Source organism: Gossypium arboreum, chromosome 3 (assembly GCF_025698485.1).
Source record: "Gossypium arboreum isolate Shixiya-1 chromosome 3, ASM2569848v2, whole genome shotgun sequence".
NCBI classification, from domain to species: Eukaryota; Viridiplantae; Streptophyta; class Magnoliopsida; order Malvales; family Malvaceae; genus Gossypium; species Gossypium arboreum.
This window is the reverse complement of record NC_069072.1, coordinates 32,730,465-32,749,322: the sequence shown is the minus strand read 5'-3', so window position 1 is coordinate 32,749,322 and position 18,858 is coordinate 32,730,465. Positions and strand designations below refer to the sequence as shown.

The 18,858-nt window shown below is 30.1% G+C and overlaps 1 protein-coding gene across 1 annotated transcript; it reads right to left on the bottom strand.

The window, feature by feature from the left end:
* Positions 1-12,428: 12,428 nt before the first annotated feature.
* LOC108487390 (CRAL-TRIO domain-containing protein YKL091C) lies at positions 12,429-18,296 on the bottom strand. Its single transcript, XM_017791722.2, has 6 exons — positions 17,942-18,296; positions 17,602-17,857; positions 15,991-16,027; positions 15,745-15,862; positions 13,320-13,430; positions 12,429-12,834 (listed from the first exon to the last, which is right to left on the bottom strand). The coding sequence occupies exons 1-6, from the start codon at positions 18,011-18,013 to the stop codon at positions 12,697-12,699; spliced, it is 732 nt and encodes a 243-aa protein (XP_017647211.1). The 5' UTR covers positions 18,014-18,296; the 3' UTR covers positions 12,429-12,696.
* Between the last annotated feature and the right edge of the window lie 562 nt (positions 18,297-18,858).

Here is an 18,858-nt window from a genome sequence, read left to right as displayed (position 1 = left end):
CTTATCATTTGATAGTTTACACATAACATCTCACTCATATTCATCTAACACTTATCATTTGATCATAAAAGCATATCACATTTTACTTCCATATTACATTTGCCATTCGGCCATATACATACATTACAAGTAATACTTAATTCTCATAATATGTCATGTCATTATCGAATATTATTTATGTTTAACCACTTAAAACTTACCTCGAATATTTTCGAACAGTCTCGAATTGGCTATTCAACTACTTTCTCTTTTCCCCTGTCCAACCTTGGTTTTCTATGTTCTTGAGCTAAAATCAACAAATTTAACTTCTCAATCAAACACATACGTACGACAACCATATACAATTCAAAAGCTAATTCATTCGCATCATTTGTCCACTTAAGTCTATCACCATTTCATTTTCAAATTCATGTACTTTGTAATTCACATTCGAACACTCAATTATACCTTAACTTATCCATTTCTTTCATTTAAATAGCCCACATAACTCATTCATTCATGAACACATTCGGCACTATGCATCTTTACAAATATTTCATTTAAACAATTTTGGCCACCTTAAAATCAATTCATGCACTCACAATTTAAAAAGATTCACTACTCCACAGTCAGTCAATTAATTATACAATTAACCATAGCCGAATACCAATCAAGTAGATATTTGTTCACATTTCTTTAACACGTATTTATCAACTAGTCTATGTATTAGCTTTTAGCATATTCAGTCATGAAAGCAACCTATTTAATTTCATGCATTCTTTTCTAAGGTTACCAAGACCATCTTATGATTAAATATATACATCATCTTTCATAATACACGAAATTCCTATTAAAACTCTCATACATATGCATTTCATGCTAGCACATAACACCATGACCGAATGGTCTCATCTTTTATTTATTCAATTAAACCATTCCTTGACCAAATATTACATTCGACCATGGAATAAGCTAATTTAACAAATAAACACATACTTCCAACAATTAACAAGAATTTTTACAACTTAACACCAATACCCGAATAACATTTTAAACACTTATTCAATTCATTAACTATTTGATCATTCGGCAATTATATCCCCCATTCAAGCCTTATTTTAAACTACCATGTACAATTCTTGCATTATACTCTAATAGCCGATTACCATCTATCTATCTAACCACAACTATCCTTATTCATCAAGCTCAACTCGTCTATCATCACATTTAATACCAAAAACATCAAACACCTTCAAAGACACTCAAACAACCCATAGCCGAATGCATCACTTCAAACCAATAACAAAAATTGAATCATGGGCTATGAAAGGAGCTTAGCAATTAACTCAATTTCACATAAATTATCAAGAAATAAAATCAAACATACCTCCAATTAGATTCACCAAGGCCGAATATCAAAGAGCCTTTTGTTTTAACTTGTTCTTTAGATTTCGGCAAATGAAAGAAAGAATGGATGAAAACTTTGTTTTCATCACCTATTTACTTTTATTAATTATATATTTCCTCTTATAAAATCATTAAATATTATAATACTAATATGGAATGCATATAATATCCATTAAGTTATTATTTTACTAATACAAAATACATGTATTACTTATCATCTATCATCATTGCCGTCCACTAATTTAATAGTGGTCCATTTGACATGCAAGTCCTCTTTGTAATATACCATGCATTATTCGGCCCTCTAAATTCTACCTATCACATTTTTAAGTTTTATCACTCAAGTCCTTTTTAACAATTCCACATCTAAATGACAAAATCAAAGCATGAAATTTTCACACATGCAATTTCACATATAATAGACATATAATATAACATTTAATTATTTTTGTGACTCGATTTTGTGGTCCCGAAACCACTTTTTGATTAGGGTCAAATTAGGGCTGTCACATAGCTAGATCGGTTGATGACAACTTCAAAAATACAAAGAACATTAAAAACGGGACTAGGATGCACTTACTTTTGAGCTTGAAAAGTGAAGAAACCCTAGCTATGGTTTTTTTTGGAATTTCGACACACACATGGAGAAGATGAGCAAATTTTGCTTCATTTTTTCCTTTTTATTTTTTTATTTACCAAATGACCAAAATGCCCTTAAGGTCTTTCTTTCAAATCTTTCCTATTCATGCCCATTTTTTGTCCAAATTTTTAAAATTTGGTCAAATTGCTATTTAAGGACCTCTAATTAATAATCTAATGCAATTTCATGCTTGAAGTTTTAGAACACAAGTTTTACAACTTATTCAATTTTGTCCCTAAAGTCAAATTGGACACTTTAGGCATAAAATTTCTTCATGAAAATTTCATACAAACATGCATTCATATCATGGATCATCAAATAATTATAAAATAATTATTTCTATTTTGAATTTTTGGTCTCGAAACTACTATTTCGACTAGACCCTAATTCGGGACGTTACACTTCTAGGGTTTACTTTTAGAGAGTGGGTGCCAGCTAAATCTAGGCTGGCTTTTAATTTGTTTTCTTTTTCAATTTCATTTATTATTTTGGTTCTTGTTTTTAATTATATTTGTCTCTTCACTCTCGTAGGCCCATCTTTAATGGGTTAGCTTGTACTTTGGTTTGTTTTATTATAAAGTCCAGCCCGATTTATTTAAAAAAAACATAAATATAAATTAACTTATGCGAACATCAATTTCGATAAAACCTAAATACAATATAATTCATAAAGACTAAAATATGTATTATCGAAAATAAAACTACACATATCGGTTTTCTTAAAAGCGAATTCATAAAACCAAAACTTGATTATATAGGTATTTAATTGAGTTACCACATCATAACATAAAACTCAAAAATTTAAATATGAATCATTCCAATAAAAAAATCAATTCCCAATAATTCAACATAATTTTGCTTTGATACCATTTGTAAGAAACATAAAACAAGATCTGATATAAAACATAACAAATCATAAACTAAGATCTATCATGTCAAATAATCAAGGATAAATCAAGAACAAAACTAGATGCGGAAGTGTACCTAACTATATCAATCTCTTGAAATATTTGGATATTATGATTTTCATCTTCCAAATTAGCACACAAATAGTTTAGAGAAGGTGACTCTCTCTTTTCTAAAGATAGATATTAGAAAAGTTACGTATATGTAATTTGGGGACAATAACACAAAATGTATCACTTTCACACGATAACCCTAATTTCTAATCAGTCCATCATAAATTAATAATTAGTTACTAGAGTATCTACACATATTTGTCTCATACTTTATTTAATAACTAAATCCCAATAAACCTTAACCAAATTAGATCACTTTTAATTTAGACTAATCTTTTATGATAGTAAATAATAACATGTAATTACTATTATTATATATGTGATGTCCATATTTTTCAACAACTGGTGTTACTAAACTAAGTAGCACCAAATTCAATAAAAGTTTTACAATAATATAGTAACACTCAATAAAAAGTCAAGTATTATAATAGTACACGTAAATAGATTTTAGTTTAACCAATATGATTGGTTAAGTTATATCGATATTTTATATGTATTTAAAAAACACAAAAGAAGTGCAATATATAATTTGATTATATATATTATAAATTTTATCACACATATATACATATGAAAATTATGTTTTTAGCATATAGGATTGTTTAAAAATAGCATACAATAATTAATGAAATGAAAATAACACATACAATATGTAGGATACTAAAATGAAAACTAGATTAAATTGTGAGAAACAAAATTTAAACACATAAATACATTAGATTAAAAATATTAAATGCATTATAATTATTTATAATTGTGTTGTCGTCAATCTTAAGTTGATGTCAGTTAACTTGTAACACCCACTCAATCAGGAACATTATCAATATCTGCAAGGAATAAATATAAAAACTATACATGAACTTTGATCCAATTTGTCATTTTATACATGAACTTTGGTTTTGTGCAATTATTGACGTTAAACTTTGATTTTAGCTCAAATGTATACATAAACCTTTGCTTTTAATTCAATTGTACACATTTAAAGAAAAATACATCAATTTTATATTGGATAAGTATAATTATTTGTATATGTAATATGTAAACATAAAGTGGTGCTGTATCAATAAAGATGTTAGTTGTTTATGAAAATTCAATCAAATTGAAATAGAATCAAAGTTCATGTATAACATTGCACATTTAAACAAATTTTCATGTGTAGTTTTGGGATTTATCTCTATATACAATTGATAAAGGTAATAAAGTATGCATAATAAAATTAAAATGTATAAAACACATTAAATTAAAGTTTTGGTTGAGTGGTAAAGTTAAAATTTTATCAATCGAATGTCATTCAAATCACACCATATACAAATTACTTATTCATTTTAAGAAAAATAAAAGATTAAAGTACCCTAGAATAATATAACTTATTTGAAATACGAAAAGACATTTTTATAATTTCTCAAATTGAAATATCCTGTATAAAGTTGTAGAAAATCAAAGTTCATGTATAACATTGCACATTTAACCAAATTTCATGTGTAGTTTTGGGATTTATCTCTATATACAATTGATAAAGGTAATAAAGTATGCATAATAAAATTAAAATGTATAAAACACGTTAAATTAAAGTTTTGGTTGAGTGGTAAAGTTAAAGTTTTATCAATCAAAATGTCATTCAAATCTCACCATATACAAATTACTTATTCATTTTTAAGAAAAATAAAAGATTAAAGTACCCTAGAGTAATATAACTTATTTTAAATATGAAAAGGCATTTTATAATTTCTCAAATTGAAATGTCCTCTATAAAGTTGTACAAAATCAAAGTTCATGTATAACATTGCATATTTAACCAAATTTCATGTGTAGTTTTGGGATTTATCTCTATATATAATTGATAAAGGTAATAAAGTGTGCATAATAAAATTAAAATGCATAAAACACATTAAATTAAAGTTTTGGTTGGGTGGCAAAGTTAAAGTTTTATCAATCAAAATGTCATTTTAAAGTTTTATCAATCAAAATGTCATTCAAATCTCACCATATACAAATAACTTATTCATTTTTTAAGAAAAATAAAAATATTAAAGTACCCTAGAATAATATAACTTATTTTAAATACGAAAAGGTATTTTTGTAATTTCTCTAACTGAGCGTTTTTAATAATTAAGGGTGGGGATGAGATTGTTTGAGATCGAACCCAAGCTCTTACGCCTCACAACTTAATGCTCTTGGCCTTAGGATAAGAGGTTGTTGGCAATTTCCCTAACCGAGTTGGGACTTGGTTAACTAATGACACCAACTCAATTAGGAGTTTAAATAATTAGGAATTGACATCTTTACTCTTGGCCATGAACCTGAGTTTTTATTCACCGAACTTTTCTATTTATCGGTCAAAAGCAAAGAAGAAAGAAATGAAAAAATAAAAGTTGCTAACTCAAAACCAAATCTTGGAAGATTTCGTTGCAATCAATATAGTAAAATAATATAGATTTATAGTAATAGTAAATAATAAGAATAAGTAATACAATGATTTCTAACTCTATTTATCAAACCACAGTATAGTATTTTCTTTAAATCTTGTAAGATACTGTTGTTCTAGTCACATTTCTCTTTTCACTCTACTAGTAATTTAAATGGAGCTTGAATTCAAGTTTTGAGGAGGTTGTACCACTTTTTTCGTTTTACATTCCTTATTTATTTTATCTAATTCTTATCTAATTCTAAAAAAAATAAAAAAATAAAAATAAAAAGTGGGTGATAGAGTAGTCACAAATATTTGATTGTATCTCGGTCTAATCTTTTTCACCCCATCCCGCAATAATAACAAGATTTATAAAAAAGGGAATGTTAATGCATTCGGGAAGAAACTATTGATCTCTATCAATATACCCACTAAAGAACCGAACCAGAGAGTACTTAGTACTATTGCTACAGAAAGATATATTTTTAGATCTCGCATTTAAAATCCTCATTCTTTATCGTATTACATTATGGTAATACATATATAATCACATGTATGTATGGTTAAAGACCACTTGGAGTTGTCTATTTGTACCCGAAATTCCTAATTCAAAATTCAAATTTAAATGTACAATGATTCAATGGATAAGATTTTCCCTTTTCTTAAAACAGAAAAACAAAATAGGTCCCTTTCTCGCTAGAGAATTCCTTCTAAAAATATTCATTTGTTATTCATTATATGGTTATTATATGATATGGGACCAAAAGAGAAAATGGAAAGATCATTTTGTATATCATTTTTAATAAAAGTGTGCATAATAAGATTAAAATACATAAAACATATTCAATTAAAGCTTTGATTTAGTAGTAAAATTAAAATTTTATCAATTCAAATGCTATGGGTTCAAATCCCATCATATGTGAATTATTTATTAATTTTTTTTAAAAAGACTAAAATAACATAAAATAATATAACTTCCTTTAAATGCAAAAATATATTTTTATAATGTCCCTAACAGAGTTGATACATTTAATTAGGAGTTTAATTAATAGTATAGATTTTATAAAAAAATAATAGTATAAATTATTATAATTTAATTCAACTTTATATTTGTTAGCACTTTTAAATTAAAATTTTAAAATAACCATTAACAAGTTTTTTAAGCCATGAGCTCTACTTCTCTAGAAACTTAAAATAGAACAAGAAAACATCAACCTTTTGGCAGGTTGAAACTAGGGGTGTGCACAATTCGGGTAAAATCAAAAAGTTAGGTTAGCGATCGAATTGATTAATCGATCGGTTAGCTGAATATTTTGATCGAGGTCAATTAATAATTTTTTGAATTTTTGGTTAACGGTTAATTCGGTTCGAAACATGTCAGTTAACCGAATTTTTTTCGGTTAACCAAAAAAATAATAAATAAAACATAAACCCAAACCCAATCCAACATAAAACCCAATCTAATATATTTAAACCCAAGTGGCCAACCCAACCCAACCCATTTACCCAACCCAATACAAATAACTTAATAAATAAAAATAAAAATCTAAATGTAAAATTATGGTAAAACTAAAACACCCACCCCTACTCACTGCTCACAGTCTCACTTTCACACTCACACACACAACAGAAAAAAAAAAAAAAACAAACAAACAAACAAACAAACAAACCTAGCTTTTCAAGTTTCAAACCCCTAATTGAAAATTTCAAATCTCTCAAAACCTTTAAAATCTTTAAAATCTCCCAAAACCTTCAAAAGTATCATAGCTGGAGGCTGGAGCTACAGCTGGCCGCTGCCCGCTAGTGTTATCGTCGAAGCACAGAAGTAGGCAAGCAGCTCTGTTACCTGTTGATTACTTTTTTCTTTTTTGTGGTTTTTACTTTCAAGTCATCTTTCTCAAGAAAATTATCTTCTGAGTTCTCACTCTAAGGCATCGCTATTTTGTTCTCTTTTCTTTCCAACTGTCTTTGCTATTTTGACTTATTATGAAGATATATTCTGTAACATCCCGATTTTAGGCTTAGTCAGAACAGTGGTTTCGGGACCACAAATTCGATGAGGAAAATTTTATTTTTATTATATTTTTATGGTCTACGATTTCACGGAATGATTTTGTGAAAATTTCGTTCGAAAATTTCGACGTTTGGGCACTCAATTTAGAAAAAAGGACTAAATTGTAAAAAGTGCAAAAGTTGAGTTTTATATGTTAGAGGTGTCTAATTTTCATGAAATTTTAAATTGGAGGTCCTTAAATGATAATTAAACCATTGTATAACTTTTTGGACAAAAATGGCCTTGGTTGGGTAAAATTTGAAAGAATAGTAAAAAGGGCATTTTGGTCATTTAGGGGTAAAATGAATTAAAAGATAAATTTTAAACCCAAAATGTGTCCCTTTCTTCTTGATACAGCAGAATGTACCAAGAGCAGCCATGGTTAAGGTTTGGCCAAGCTTCCAAGCTTAATAGTAAGTGATTCCGAGCTCCGTTTTTAATGTTCTATGTATTTTTGAAATCCCGATAACATGATCTGCTCATTTCTACCATTATTTTGAGCTAGGATTTATGTTTAAAACTTTAGCCATGGATTATATGCATTTATTTTGATGTTTAATGGTAGAATATGAAGCTTGAAATTGTGTTAAACAACTTTTGCTAAGCAATTTTACGTGAAAACAAGTAAAACAACATAATCGGTAAAAATACCTAATGTTCATAAGTACATGTTAAAGTGAGAATTTGATGTTGCCATAGAAGGGAAAAATGATCAGCATGTCATAAAACATAAGAAAATATGAATAATTTTAATTTCTGAACATTGGGGCAAAAGTGAAAATATGCAAAAGTTTAGGGGTCAAAATGAAGATTTGTAAAAATATGATTTTTAGACCCATATGAATAGTGTGACTAATTAGTAGGCTAAATGTGATATTATAGATCAAGGAAATCGAGATTTGGGCTTAAATTGGAAAAATACAAGGTTATGGACTAGAATGGTAAATTGTCATTTCTGGATTCGAGGTAAGTTCGCGTGATTTAATGAGCATATTATTCATGATATTATTGATATACATGAAATATAATTTTTTATAATTGTATTGAATTCGATGTTAATAGAAATTTGATGGGATATGATATTTAAAAGAAATTAGTAACTACCAAGAATATGAGATCTTGCATATGTTGCAATAAAGGTTGTCCCTAAAGGATAATCTTTTGTTCTCATTATGAAAAGGAAATGTTCGTCTTGTGTGTACAATGTGAAAAGTGGTAACTTCGGCTACCTGATCAGTGAAAAGTGGTAGCTTCGGCTACCTGATCAGTGAAAAGTGGTAGTTTCGGCTACCTGGTCAGTGAAAAGTGGTAGCTTCGGCTACCTGATCAGTGAAAAGTGGTAGCTTCAGCTACCTGATCAGTGAAAAGTGGTAGCTTCAGCTACCTGATTAGTGAAAAGTGGTAGCTCTAGCTACCTGATCAGTGAATAGTGATAGCTTCAGCTATCGAATGTGAAAAGGGATAGCTTCGGCTATCGAATGTGAAAAGGGATAGCTTTGGCTATCAAATGTGAAAAGGTTAGGTATACTTTGTGCATATCACATGAAAAGGTTATGTACACTTTGTGTGTACACTTGAAAAGGTTATGTACACTTTGTGTGTACACTTGAAAAGGAAAGGTATACTTTGTGTATACCATATGAAAAAGAAAGGTATACTTTGTGTGTACCACTCAGGAAGAAACATACACCTCAAGTGTACAATTGGAAAAGAAAAGGTCCATCAGAAATTCAATAATTCAGCGATAATGACATACATAATGATATAAAGAAAAATGGTATTATAAACTCATCTATACTTAGTTGATACTAATATTATGCATATGATTGTCCTGTTTGCATGAGTGGTTGTGCTAAGAGATAGCACAGGTACATTTTTGAAACTCATGAGTACATGTTTGAAATGTGAAATGAAATGGACTTGTGAAGAGAGTGCAAATGAATGAGTGATATTTATGAGAATAATTTCTATGACAAGCTTGTGATAATGATCATTATATTGTACCAAAACAGATTTGGACAGCAGCATTTGTCCGACTTTGAAAATCCACTGAAAATAGTGGAAATTGAGTTAGAAGCTTAATAAATTATGAAATTAAATCTTAATGAGTCAAGTTTCACATAAAGGAAACAGTGAAAGCAAAAGAATTCTGTATCATGAGATATTTGAATTCTTGTGAGACAGAGTCAGAGTGATTCCAGACTCCCCTGTCTCAATTTTGTAAAATCACTAGAAATTGTAAAAAAATTATTATGAGTTAAAATTCATATTAATTAAATAATTAATGAGTCTAATTTCAAGAGAAAGATATGGGAGCATTATCTGAGTCTTGTACTATAAGATAATTAAATTTTAGTAAAGAAAGGTCGAAGCTGTCAAACAACAAAACAAGGGCGACTTTAAATAATAAACTGTACTTATTTGTTGGACCAAAAATTCTGAAAATTTTATGGTGGAAATATATATGAGTCTAGTTTCTGGGAAAATTTACGGATCTTAAATTGAAGTTTCGTAGCTCCAGATATAAATGATTTAGTGACTGTGACTCAAAAAAATAGCTTAACCAGAACATGTGTAAATGTACAATTGGGATAGTTTTACTATGGAAAGCACGTTAGTAAATTGCTTATTATTTTCATGCGAGCTTACTAAGCGTAAAGCTTACCCCCTCCTTGCCATTTCTTTTAGTGTTGTCAAGTTAGATCGGGGTTGGAGAATCGTCGGAGGCAGCATCACTTTATCAAGCCAACACCTTGAGAGTATAAACAAATATGCTAGAATTATCAAGTGAGTGGCATGTACAGGGACCTAGTTTTATAACATGTGTTATTATAATTTGGACAAATATATTGGTCTTTAGTGAGCTAATGATTCTGACTTACAAATCTAACTATTCATGTTATGTCTGATATTGGTGATGTGCATATGCTTGTTTGCCATACATGGTTGGTAATATGTTATGTGTTGTTGTGAGAATGCCATGCTTGTGTCTTGATAGTGGATATATAATTGCTCAAATATTCCATGTCAATTGCTATGAAAATGTACAAGTGTATGTAGGTAATTAAGGGTGACAATTGGCTTGGAAAATAGCCTTAAAATTGTCCATACGGATAGAAATACGAGCGTGTGTCTAGGCCGTGTTAGACACACGGCTTAAGCTCACGGGCGTGTGCCTTGGTCGTGTGACTGTAACTTGTTCATGACCAAATGGACAGATAGCTCCATGGGCACAGGACATGGGCGTGTCCCAAGCCACACGGACGTGTGTGACCACACGGCCTAATTCCACACGGGCGTGTGACTCTCTGAGGCAAGAAAATTTAGTTAAGTTGCCCAAAGATTTTCAAAGTTCTTGATTTAGTACCGAACCACCCCAATGTATGTTATAGGTTTCGAAGACCTATATAAGGGACGATGTGCATGTGTTCGAGATGTTTTAATTTTTGGTGATAATTTCTATGGGCCGGTTTTGCATGTTGTGAATGTTTAAGTCTGGTAACGCCCCGAACCCTATCCTGGCATTGGATACGGGTGAGGGGCGTTACATATTCTTCTTTTATGGCCTTCTTGATTAGTGATTTCTTTTTAATCTTTATTTTTGCATGTTTTTCGAGTGATATGTATACGTATTTTAATGTTCGATTTTTTTTCTCTTGAAGAAGTTAATCTTGATCTGTGATGATTTTCTGTTATAGTTCTTTGAATCTTGATTGGTTTGATTGAATTTATTTATTCATGGAAACAGAAGAAAGAAGATTGAATCTAATTTTCTACATTTGCTGTACTAGTTTACATAAACTTCCTTAACTCTTACTCACTGCATTGATGTTGAGATGAAGAATCTCTTGTATGGGTTGATTTGTTGAGTTAAATAAGATTATTTTTTAATACGAGAGTCAAATTTTTATCTCTCGCGATCAAAACAAATATCATGTTGTTTAGTTTAAATGCTAAGGAGCTACTCAAATTTTAGATTAAGTCGTTTGTTTCTTTGATATTTTGAGTATCCATAAATCCTAAATTTGAGATTTATATTATTAATTCCTTTTATTTGTTAACAAAATCAGTCTCTTCACTGTTCTCTGAAACTGTTTGAACAAATTTGTTGTGTTTCTTTGATTGGGTTGTTTAAAGGTATTTGTAAGATAAATACGTTTCCACTGTATAGTTGCTTTGTTTAGGAACCATGAGGTTAAGCTTTAATTGAATGAAATTCAATTTATATTCCAGATTGTTGCATTTCTTAGCAATGGGAATGCTGCAAAGCATATGCTGGAACCTTACGTTTTTTAAATGCATATATTTCTATTATATGCTAAATTGTTGCATTTTTTTTTTGTAGATTTAATGCAAATGGAGATCTTTTGGAGAGTAGAAATGGATACTAATTATGTGTTAATTTCAAGACTCATGTAATGTTTTTAATTATGTAGTGATTCATAGATTTATGTAATGTTTTTAATTATGTAGTGATTCATAGACTTATGTAATATTTTTAATTATGTAGTGATTCAAAGACTTACATAATGTTTTTAATTATGTAGTGATTCAATTCGGGTAATTCAGGTAATTCGGTAATCGGTTAATTCAGTTAATTCGAGTAATTCGTTTAATTCGGTTAATTTTTAACCAAAAATAAAAATATATATATAATTTTCGGTTAATTCGGTTAACCGACCAAATTAACCGAAAAATTTCGGTTCGGTTAATTTTTTTTAAAAAAAATTCAGTTCGGTTAACGGTTAAAAATTTTGAAAGGTCGATTAATTCGGTTAATAATATTTCGAGTCGGTTAACCGAATGAACACCCCTAGTTGAAACACACACGGGCGTGCACACACATATACATATTAATAGGGGATAAAGTAGATAATTTAATCTAGTGACGTGATAATCCTTCGAAGGAAGGTCCTGAGAAGGTTCTGTTTTTAAATTATAGCAATTAAAGATGATGATGATGATGGAGATACATTATTGAAAGCCAACATCGTGTTGGCAACTATCCTCATCAATACATTTAATATATTCGGCTCAGGGATGGATTATTGGCAGCAACATTGATCGTTTGAAGGTTTAGCACCTTCAGGGGCTGCCACAGTGTTATCAAATATCTATCATGTTGAAATACTTGAATTAGTTGAGTTAAAGCAAACACTTGATGGCCTGTAAATTTTGGGGTGAATCGGGATCAACCTTCCAATGTGGGAACCTGTACATCTTGGATAGCTCTCAGGATTGCTTTGCCGCCGTACTCCACTGGCAAAGCTTCTTCACCTATATCCTCTATAAAGATTTTCTTCTCATCGTCATTGGTCACAATTACAATCTGTATTCATGGCGTTGCAAAATAAGCAAAGACAGATATATCACATAAATATAATCTAAGAATTCTGCTAATTGTGTCGTACGGATACTCTATTAATATCTTCGCTCGATGTAATGGAACGGATGAATAAAGTTATCAGACTATTCTAATTAACAAAATGTGTTTACTATTAACTACCCTTAAAAAGGGTACTCTACGTTCATGTACAAAGGAAGAAGGGAAAGTAGAGGAAAAAAAGTTCCAGATGCTGGAACTCAAGAATGACTACATGAACCAACTGATTTGAACTCCGGGATCTCTAAAGATAATCATTAGCAAAACTCTTGATCCAGTAAATATTTTTAAGGTACAAAGATGCAGTAACCTCCATTTAGGAAACATATATTCACCACCATTAAGCAAAAACAATACATTTGGGACAGTAAGTTCATTACCTATATCTGCTAAGAATCTGAAAGGAAGAAAAATAAAACAATAACAAATACCTTTTCAAGTGTAGATTTCTCAATGAAGCGAGAAACCATCCTCCAAACACTAACAAAAAACCTCGGCATATGCACAATGTAGCACTTTGCCAAGCGCTCTGGGAAATATGCCTGCATTTAAGTGAAGAGTGGGGCTAATGAAACATGGAAGAAAAATGTAATAAGTTTCCAGAACAGAATCTAGGGATAAATTCAGTTTACACAATGGCCACGATTTAGGAAACTTAGCATAATTTCTGAACTTATTAGCTAATTCCTATATTAAATATGGTACATTTAGTAGCTTAATCCCTTTGGGACAATTTTTAGAAAATGAAGAAGCGGGTTAGAAAGACAACAGGACAAGCTGGGTGAATTGGGTGACAAAATAGCCCAATTCACGGTTTTAATGAATGCTACAAACAAATTCTAAAACACGGCCTTGTAAATCACAATCAGATTGTACACCAAGTAAAACAGAAGATAGAAATCATGCATTAGCTTGTCATTTAGAAAGATTTTGCTTACTAACCGTTTCTACTTGTTTCTAAGACCTATGTTAATCCGACTCTTCACTTTTTCTCGAAGTACTCCAATCCAACACTCATGTCTAACCCGACACATATCTAGACATGGCATGCATTAGCGTGTCATTTGAAAAGATTCAGCTTATCAACTGTTTCCACTTGTTCCTAAGACTTATTTTAATCCAACTCTTCACTTTTCTCGAATTACTCCAATCCAACACTTATGTCCAGCATGAAAGGATATTGTCCTAAAAGAACTTTCCAGATATATGAAAAAATTACATCCCTGTATCTGAGACATGCCCATATCCATTACTCAACAAAATTTGAGCAATAAAACAAAACCAAACATTTAGTGGATAAAAGTATTATAGAGGTCTTTGTATTAGAAATTAGATTGTATTTTGGTCTCTACTCAAAAAATAAGTAAATTAATCCCTTAAAGTTGATCAAAGAACAAATTGGTTATTTTTGTTAAAATTTTCATCAATTTACTAGACAGTTACATTTGTAATGCCAAATGTATCTTATTCTAAAGGACATGAATCAATTTTTTACAGTAGAAATGGATGAAATTTTTAACAGAAGAACTAGTTTTCTCTTTAATCTAACGTACTAGGACTAATAATGAAACAAAATACAATTCAACTCTTAATATAAGAGTTTTCATGGTACTTTTACCACATTTAATTGCATTTGCTTTAAGTATTTAATATAAGAGCTTACATGGTATATTATGACGGAAGGAAATGTTTCAAGTATTTCATTACATTAAGCTTACTAGAGATTTATTCCATAAAAATGTCAAAGATTCTTACACGCAACAGAGTTAATGAGAATTCAAGTTACGAGGAAAAAAAGAATGCCATGAACTTTCACTTTTTTTTTATGAATATATCCCTGGTATATGTAGCCTACATGAAACATATAGCTTGTTTGTACAGTAACTGATATCAAGAACAGCTCAGTAATTCAAATGTGACCTTCTCCTCCATAGAAATGGAGAACATATGCAGTAGCCAACCATTAATATTTCAACATCTGTACTTGCACTTGGTGATCTTTTGTTACTTGGTTAGTTATTTCTTTTGTTAGGCAATAATAATGAAAAAGGCTAGACCAGTATACGGTTGAAATATTAAATGAGGTCCTAAGGTGATGTTGAAGTCATTAGGCAGGAAATCTTGACCAACTCAGGTTCTACGCTAAACTTAAACATAGCTCAGGTTCCGGAAGCCTTTAATTCAAATAGAATAGTGTGACATAAATCTAAAGGATATGAACTTGAATTTGTAACAAGGTCACAAATTGAATGATATTTCGGATGAAGAAAGCATATATAACTTCCTATCCCTTGAAAGATTGACCCCAAAATTCATAATTAGTTAAAGATCAATAAAATGAAACAAAAAAAAATGGCAATATTTAAATCTCGCATTTTTCATTTTTCATGAATTACTTGTATCTGACATCTCTATCTAAAAATAATTTTATACATGGGTGGGTGTATGACCTTCTAAGGCATATTATGAGAAAAAATAAAACTTCTTTAAAAATAATAAATATACCCATATCAGGCAAAAACCCTATCCGACACTTACACAGTAAAATACCTTAAAGCTATGGAGTCAACTCCACAGCCTACACTCTCGTCAGTTGTGATTTCTTTAGGTTATGTAATATGCTTACCTTTTCCCTTCATTTTCATCGAGGGAAGACGGGTGAAGGGCAGAACTCTTCAAACAGCTATAGAAATCAACATAAAATTACAATAGACATCAAAGTACTTTGAGAAAACTTAACAAGCTCTCTTATTATTATTATTTTTTATTTACCATGCACTATCCTCGTTCTGTTTCTCTTATATAAGGCACATGAAACAATGTTCTTTTCAACATATTTCGGAGAACATACATCACCTGTAAGAACTGAAATCCAGTTATTAATCCACGTGCATCAACATTTCTGTATGTAATATTCTGAAAATCAAGAACGCCAATCAACTTTTCATTTCCTATTTCTCTTCCTTTGATGGCACTGCGATTGGTACAACTCAATGAGTCAAAAATATATGAATGTATGTCTTTGGAGCTTGTATCTCAAAAAAAAAAAAAGCTCCCTTGTGTTTTTTTTTTTTTTTTGACTGTCAGAACTCAGAATACTACCTTGCTATGGTTTTGTCTAGCAGATAAACCACGAACTCTGCATCAAGAGATAGAGAAAACATGTAAGAGTAAATTTTGCAATATGAAAAGAAACTTGCTTGCAGCAAAAACAAAAACATGTAAAATAAATAAATCTTGAATAAACTTGTAGTATCTCCTATTTAATAGTAATTGATGTTCACGAGTAAATATAAAATAGGGTAAACTACAAAATTATCACTAAAGTATTGTTTGTTTTTCTTTGTCACCGTCTAATATTTACATATTCTATCAATTTGATTATAAATATATAAAATCAACAAATTTAACCCTTAAAGTTACATAATTTGTCATTTTAGTTCAAATTTTAAAAATTTGATAAATTTATTCCTCAACATTTAGAAAATAACAAATTTTAATTATTTAAAATTCATTAAATTTTAATTCAAACAATAACTTGATGATCGCCAGCTACAAACCACATACAACAAAATCATACAACCCTGCTTATTTGTTTTATTTTGGTAATGCAGTCTTCTTCTCTAAATGAACCCCTTCTATGCTAGCTTACCAAGTTATTGATACAAACATCTTGTTTTTCAATAGTTTCAGTTGTTGCAGGGTCCATTCACCCGAAATCTCAGATTTTGCTGCAGACTTTGCATCCATGGTTATTTCAAGTTGAAACCTTGCTCCCCTTTGGTGGTGTATTCCAATTGAATTGACTTGAATTATTAGGCATTAGATTACTTGCTACCTCATTTATCGAAATCTCATCCAAAATTTCTTTCAAATATTCTGCGGTGAGCTTTACTTTTAGTTAATCAATGTTACTATCCAGATTTTTTATCTTGGTTGTTCTTGTGAAGAAAATGAAAGAAAGGGTCAAAACTTAAACAAAAAAGAAAACAGAAATTTAAAAACTAAAATTTGTTATTTTATAAATGTTGAGGACTAAATTTATTGACTTGAACAAAATAACAAATTTTATAAACATTGAAAGCTAAATTTATTATTTTTATATTTAGGATCAAATTGATAGAATATATAAAATTAAAAACTAAATTTATTATTAGACCAATTAAAAAATTCACCACAACATTTCATTAAAATCAAAATTCAAACTGACGTTAAGGTTTAAAAATAATAATTTTAAATTATTTAATGACTAAAATAAAAAAATTAAAAATTTAATGAACGAAATAAAACCACCAACCGTTTATCTACTTTACCTATAAAATAAACCAAGCCCATAATGGCAAACCACATCAAGTCCTGGGTTCGATTAACGGATTACCCTATCTATTGCTCTTATTGAGAAAAAAAACTACTTTGAGAGGGCCACAGATTAAACTCCGACATTTATGAGCTACCTAAAATATTAAACAAGATCTAAAAAATATAGCATTGCAGATTTATGTGGCTTTCCCATTATGTCCCACCATAATGATGAAACCTTTCTACCATGAGTCTCATGACCAAAAGTTATCATTTCAACAATCGGAAAAGAATCAAATTTCAGGCGAGGCTTATCAACATGCATGAATTATAAGAAAACAAAAAATAGAATATGCTAATTAATCAATCATGAGAAAGAAGAGTGAAACTAGTGAGGCTGGGCTAACTAATTACTCTTGAACTGGAGATGGTCCTTGGGGGGATAATGCTTGCAAGCTTGGACAATCATCACTGGATATCCTGTCTTTGACAAACCTTGCAAAAAAATCTTTCTGGCTTCTAATTGGTCAGGCACTTCAGATTCTACAACGCACCCATTAGGAACTAAAGAAGACCTCCATTTCAGCCACTGGACAAACATCTTTGAAGCTTTATCTGTGTCCATTGATCTTGCAATCAAGAATCTCATGAGTGTCGGATCCCCGTATTTCTGTAACAAAGAAAGGGGGTCAAAAACACTGAATTGAAGTATAAATATACAGGATTTCAGTCACAAAGGGTATTGATAATTTACCTCTGTTGAAAACCCAAGTTTCTCTACTGATTTCCTCATCTGGGTCAGTTCAAGTTCATGGCTTTTCTCCATGTTAGAACAAATAGAATCTGCTTGGGGCCTTTGGCTTGTTAGAGGGAGAGGTGTTGAGCGGGGTGGGGGGAACTTGATTAAAAAATGGAAGAACAACAGGTGAGAAAAGGACGACAAAAGGAAAACAAAAAAAATAAATAAACAGAGAGATATGAGAGAGAGAGGCTGTGAAGTTGGCAGAGAAAATGTGGAAAAAGTCAAGTGATATAAGAAAATGGTTGGCCGTTGCTTGTGGAATTAAGTTCCAACTTGAAAACAGCATCTCTTAAATTTTAATAGATAAATAAATAAATTCTCCCGAAGAAAAAGGAACATAATTTAAAATGATTTAGGACGCGATCCCTTTTATGGCCACGAGTCGCATTTGTAATTGAATTAATAATATGATTAAAATATTTTTATAATTTTATTATTTGCAATCAGAAATTATTGAATATTAAAACTGAGAAATAACAAAAATAAATAGGATAATAATTAATTTATAAAACAGTAAAATTGTTGTTTTATTTAAATTTATTTAATAAATTAAACTTAGAAGGTTATAATGTTTTTATCAGACCTTATGAACTAATCGGGTATTGTTCAAAAAAATAAAGAATTTGAACTTTTTTATCACACTTGCAAGTTTGAATGCTTTTTTGCTTATTTGTTTTAACGTTAGTTGCATATTATTTTGTAATTACAAAGAATTTTAATTTTTTATGTCATATATAGTAATATAAATTTTAATTACAAACATAGTTACATAATTAATTATTAAAAAATATTAGTATGATAAAAATTTCTAAACGAGCAATAAAAATTAAAATCAAATCATTGTATGTAACATATTAGCCTAATAAAAT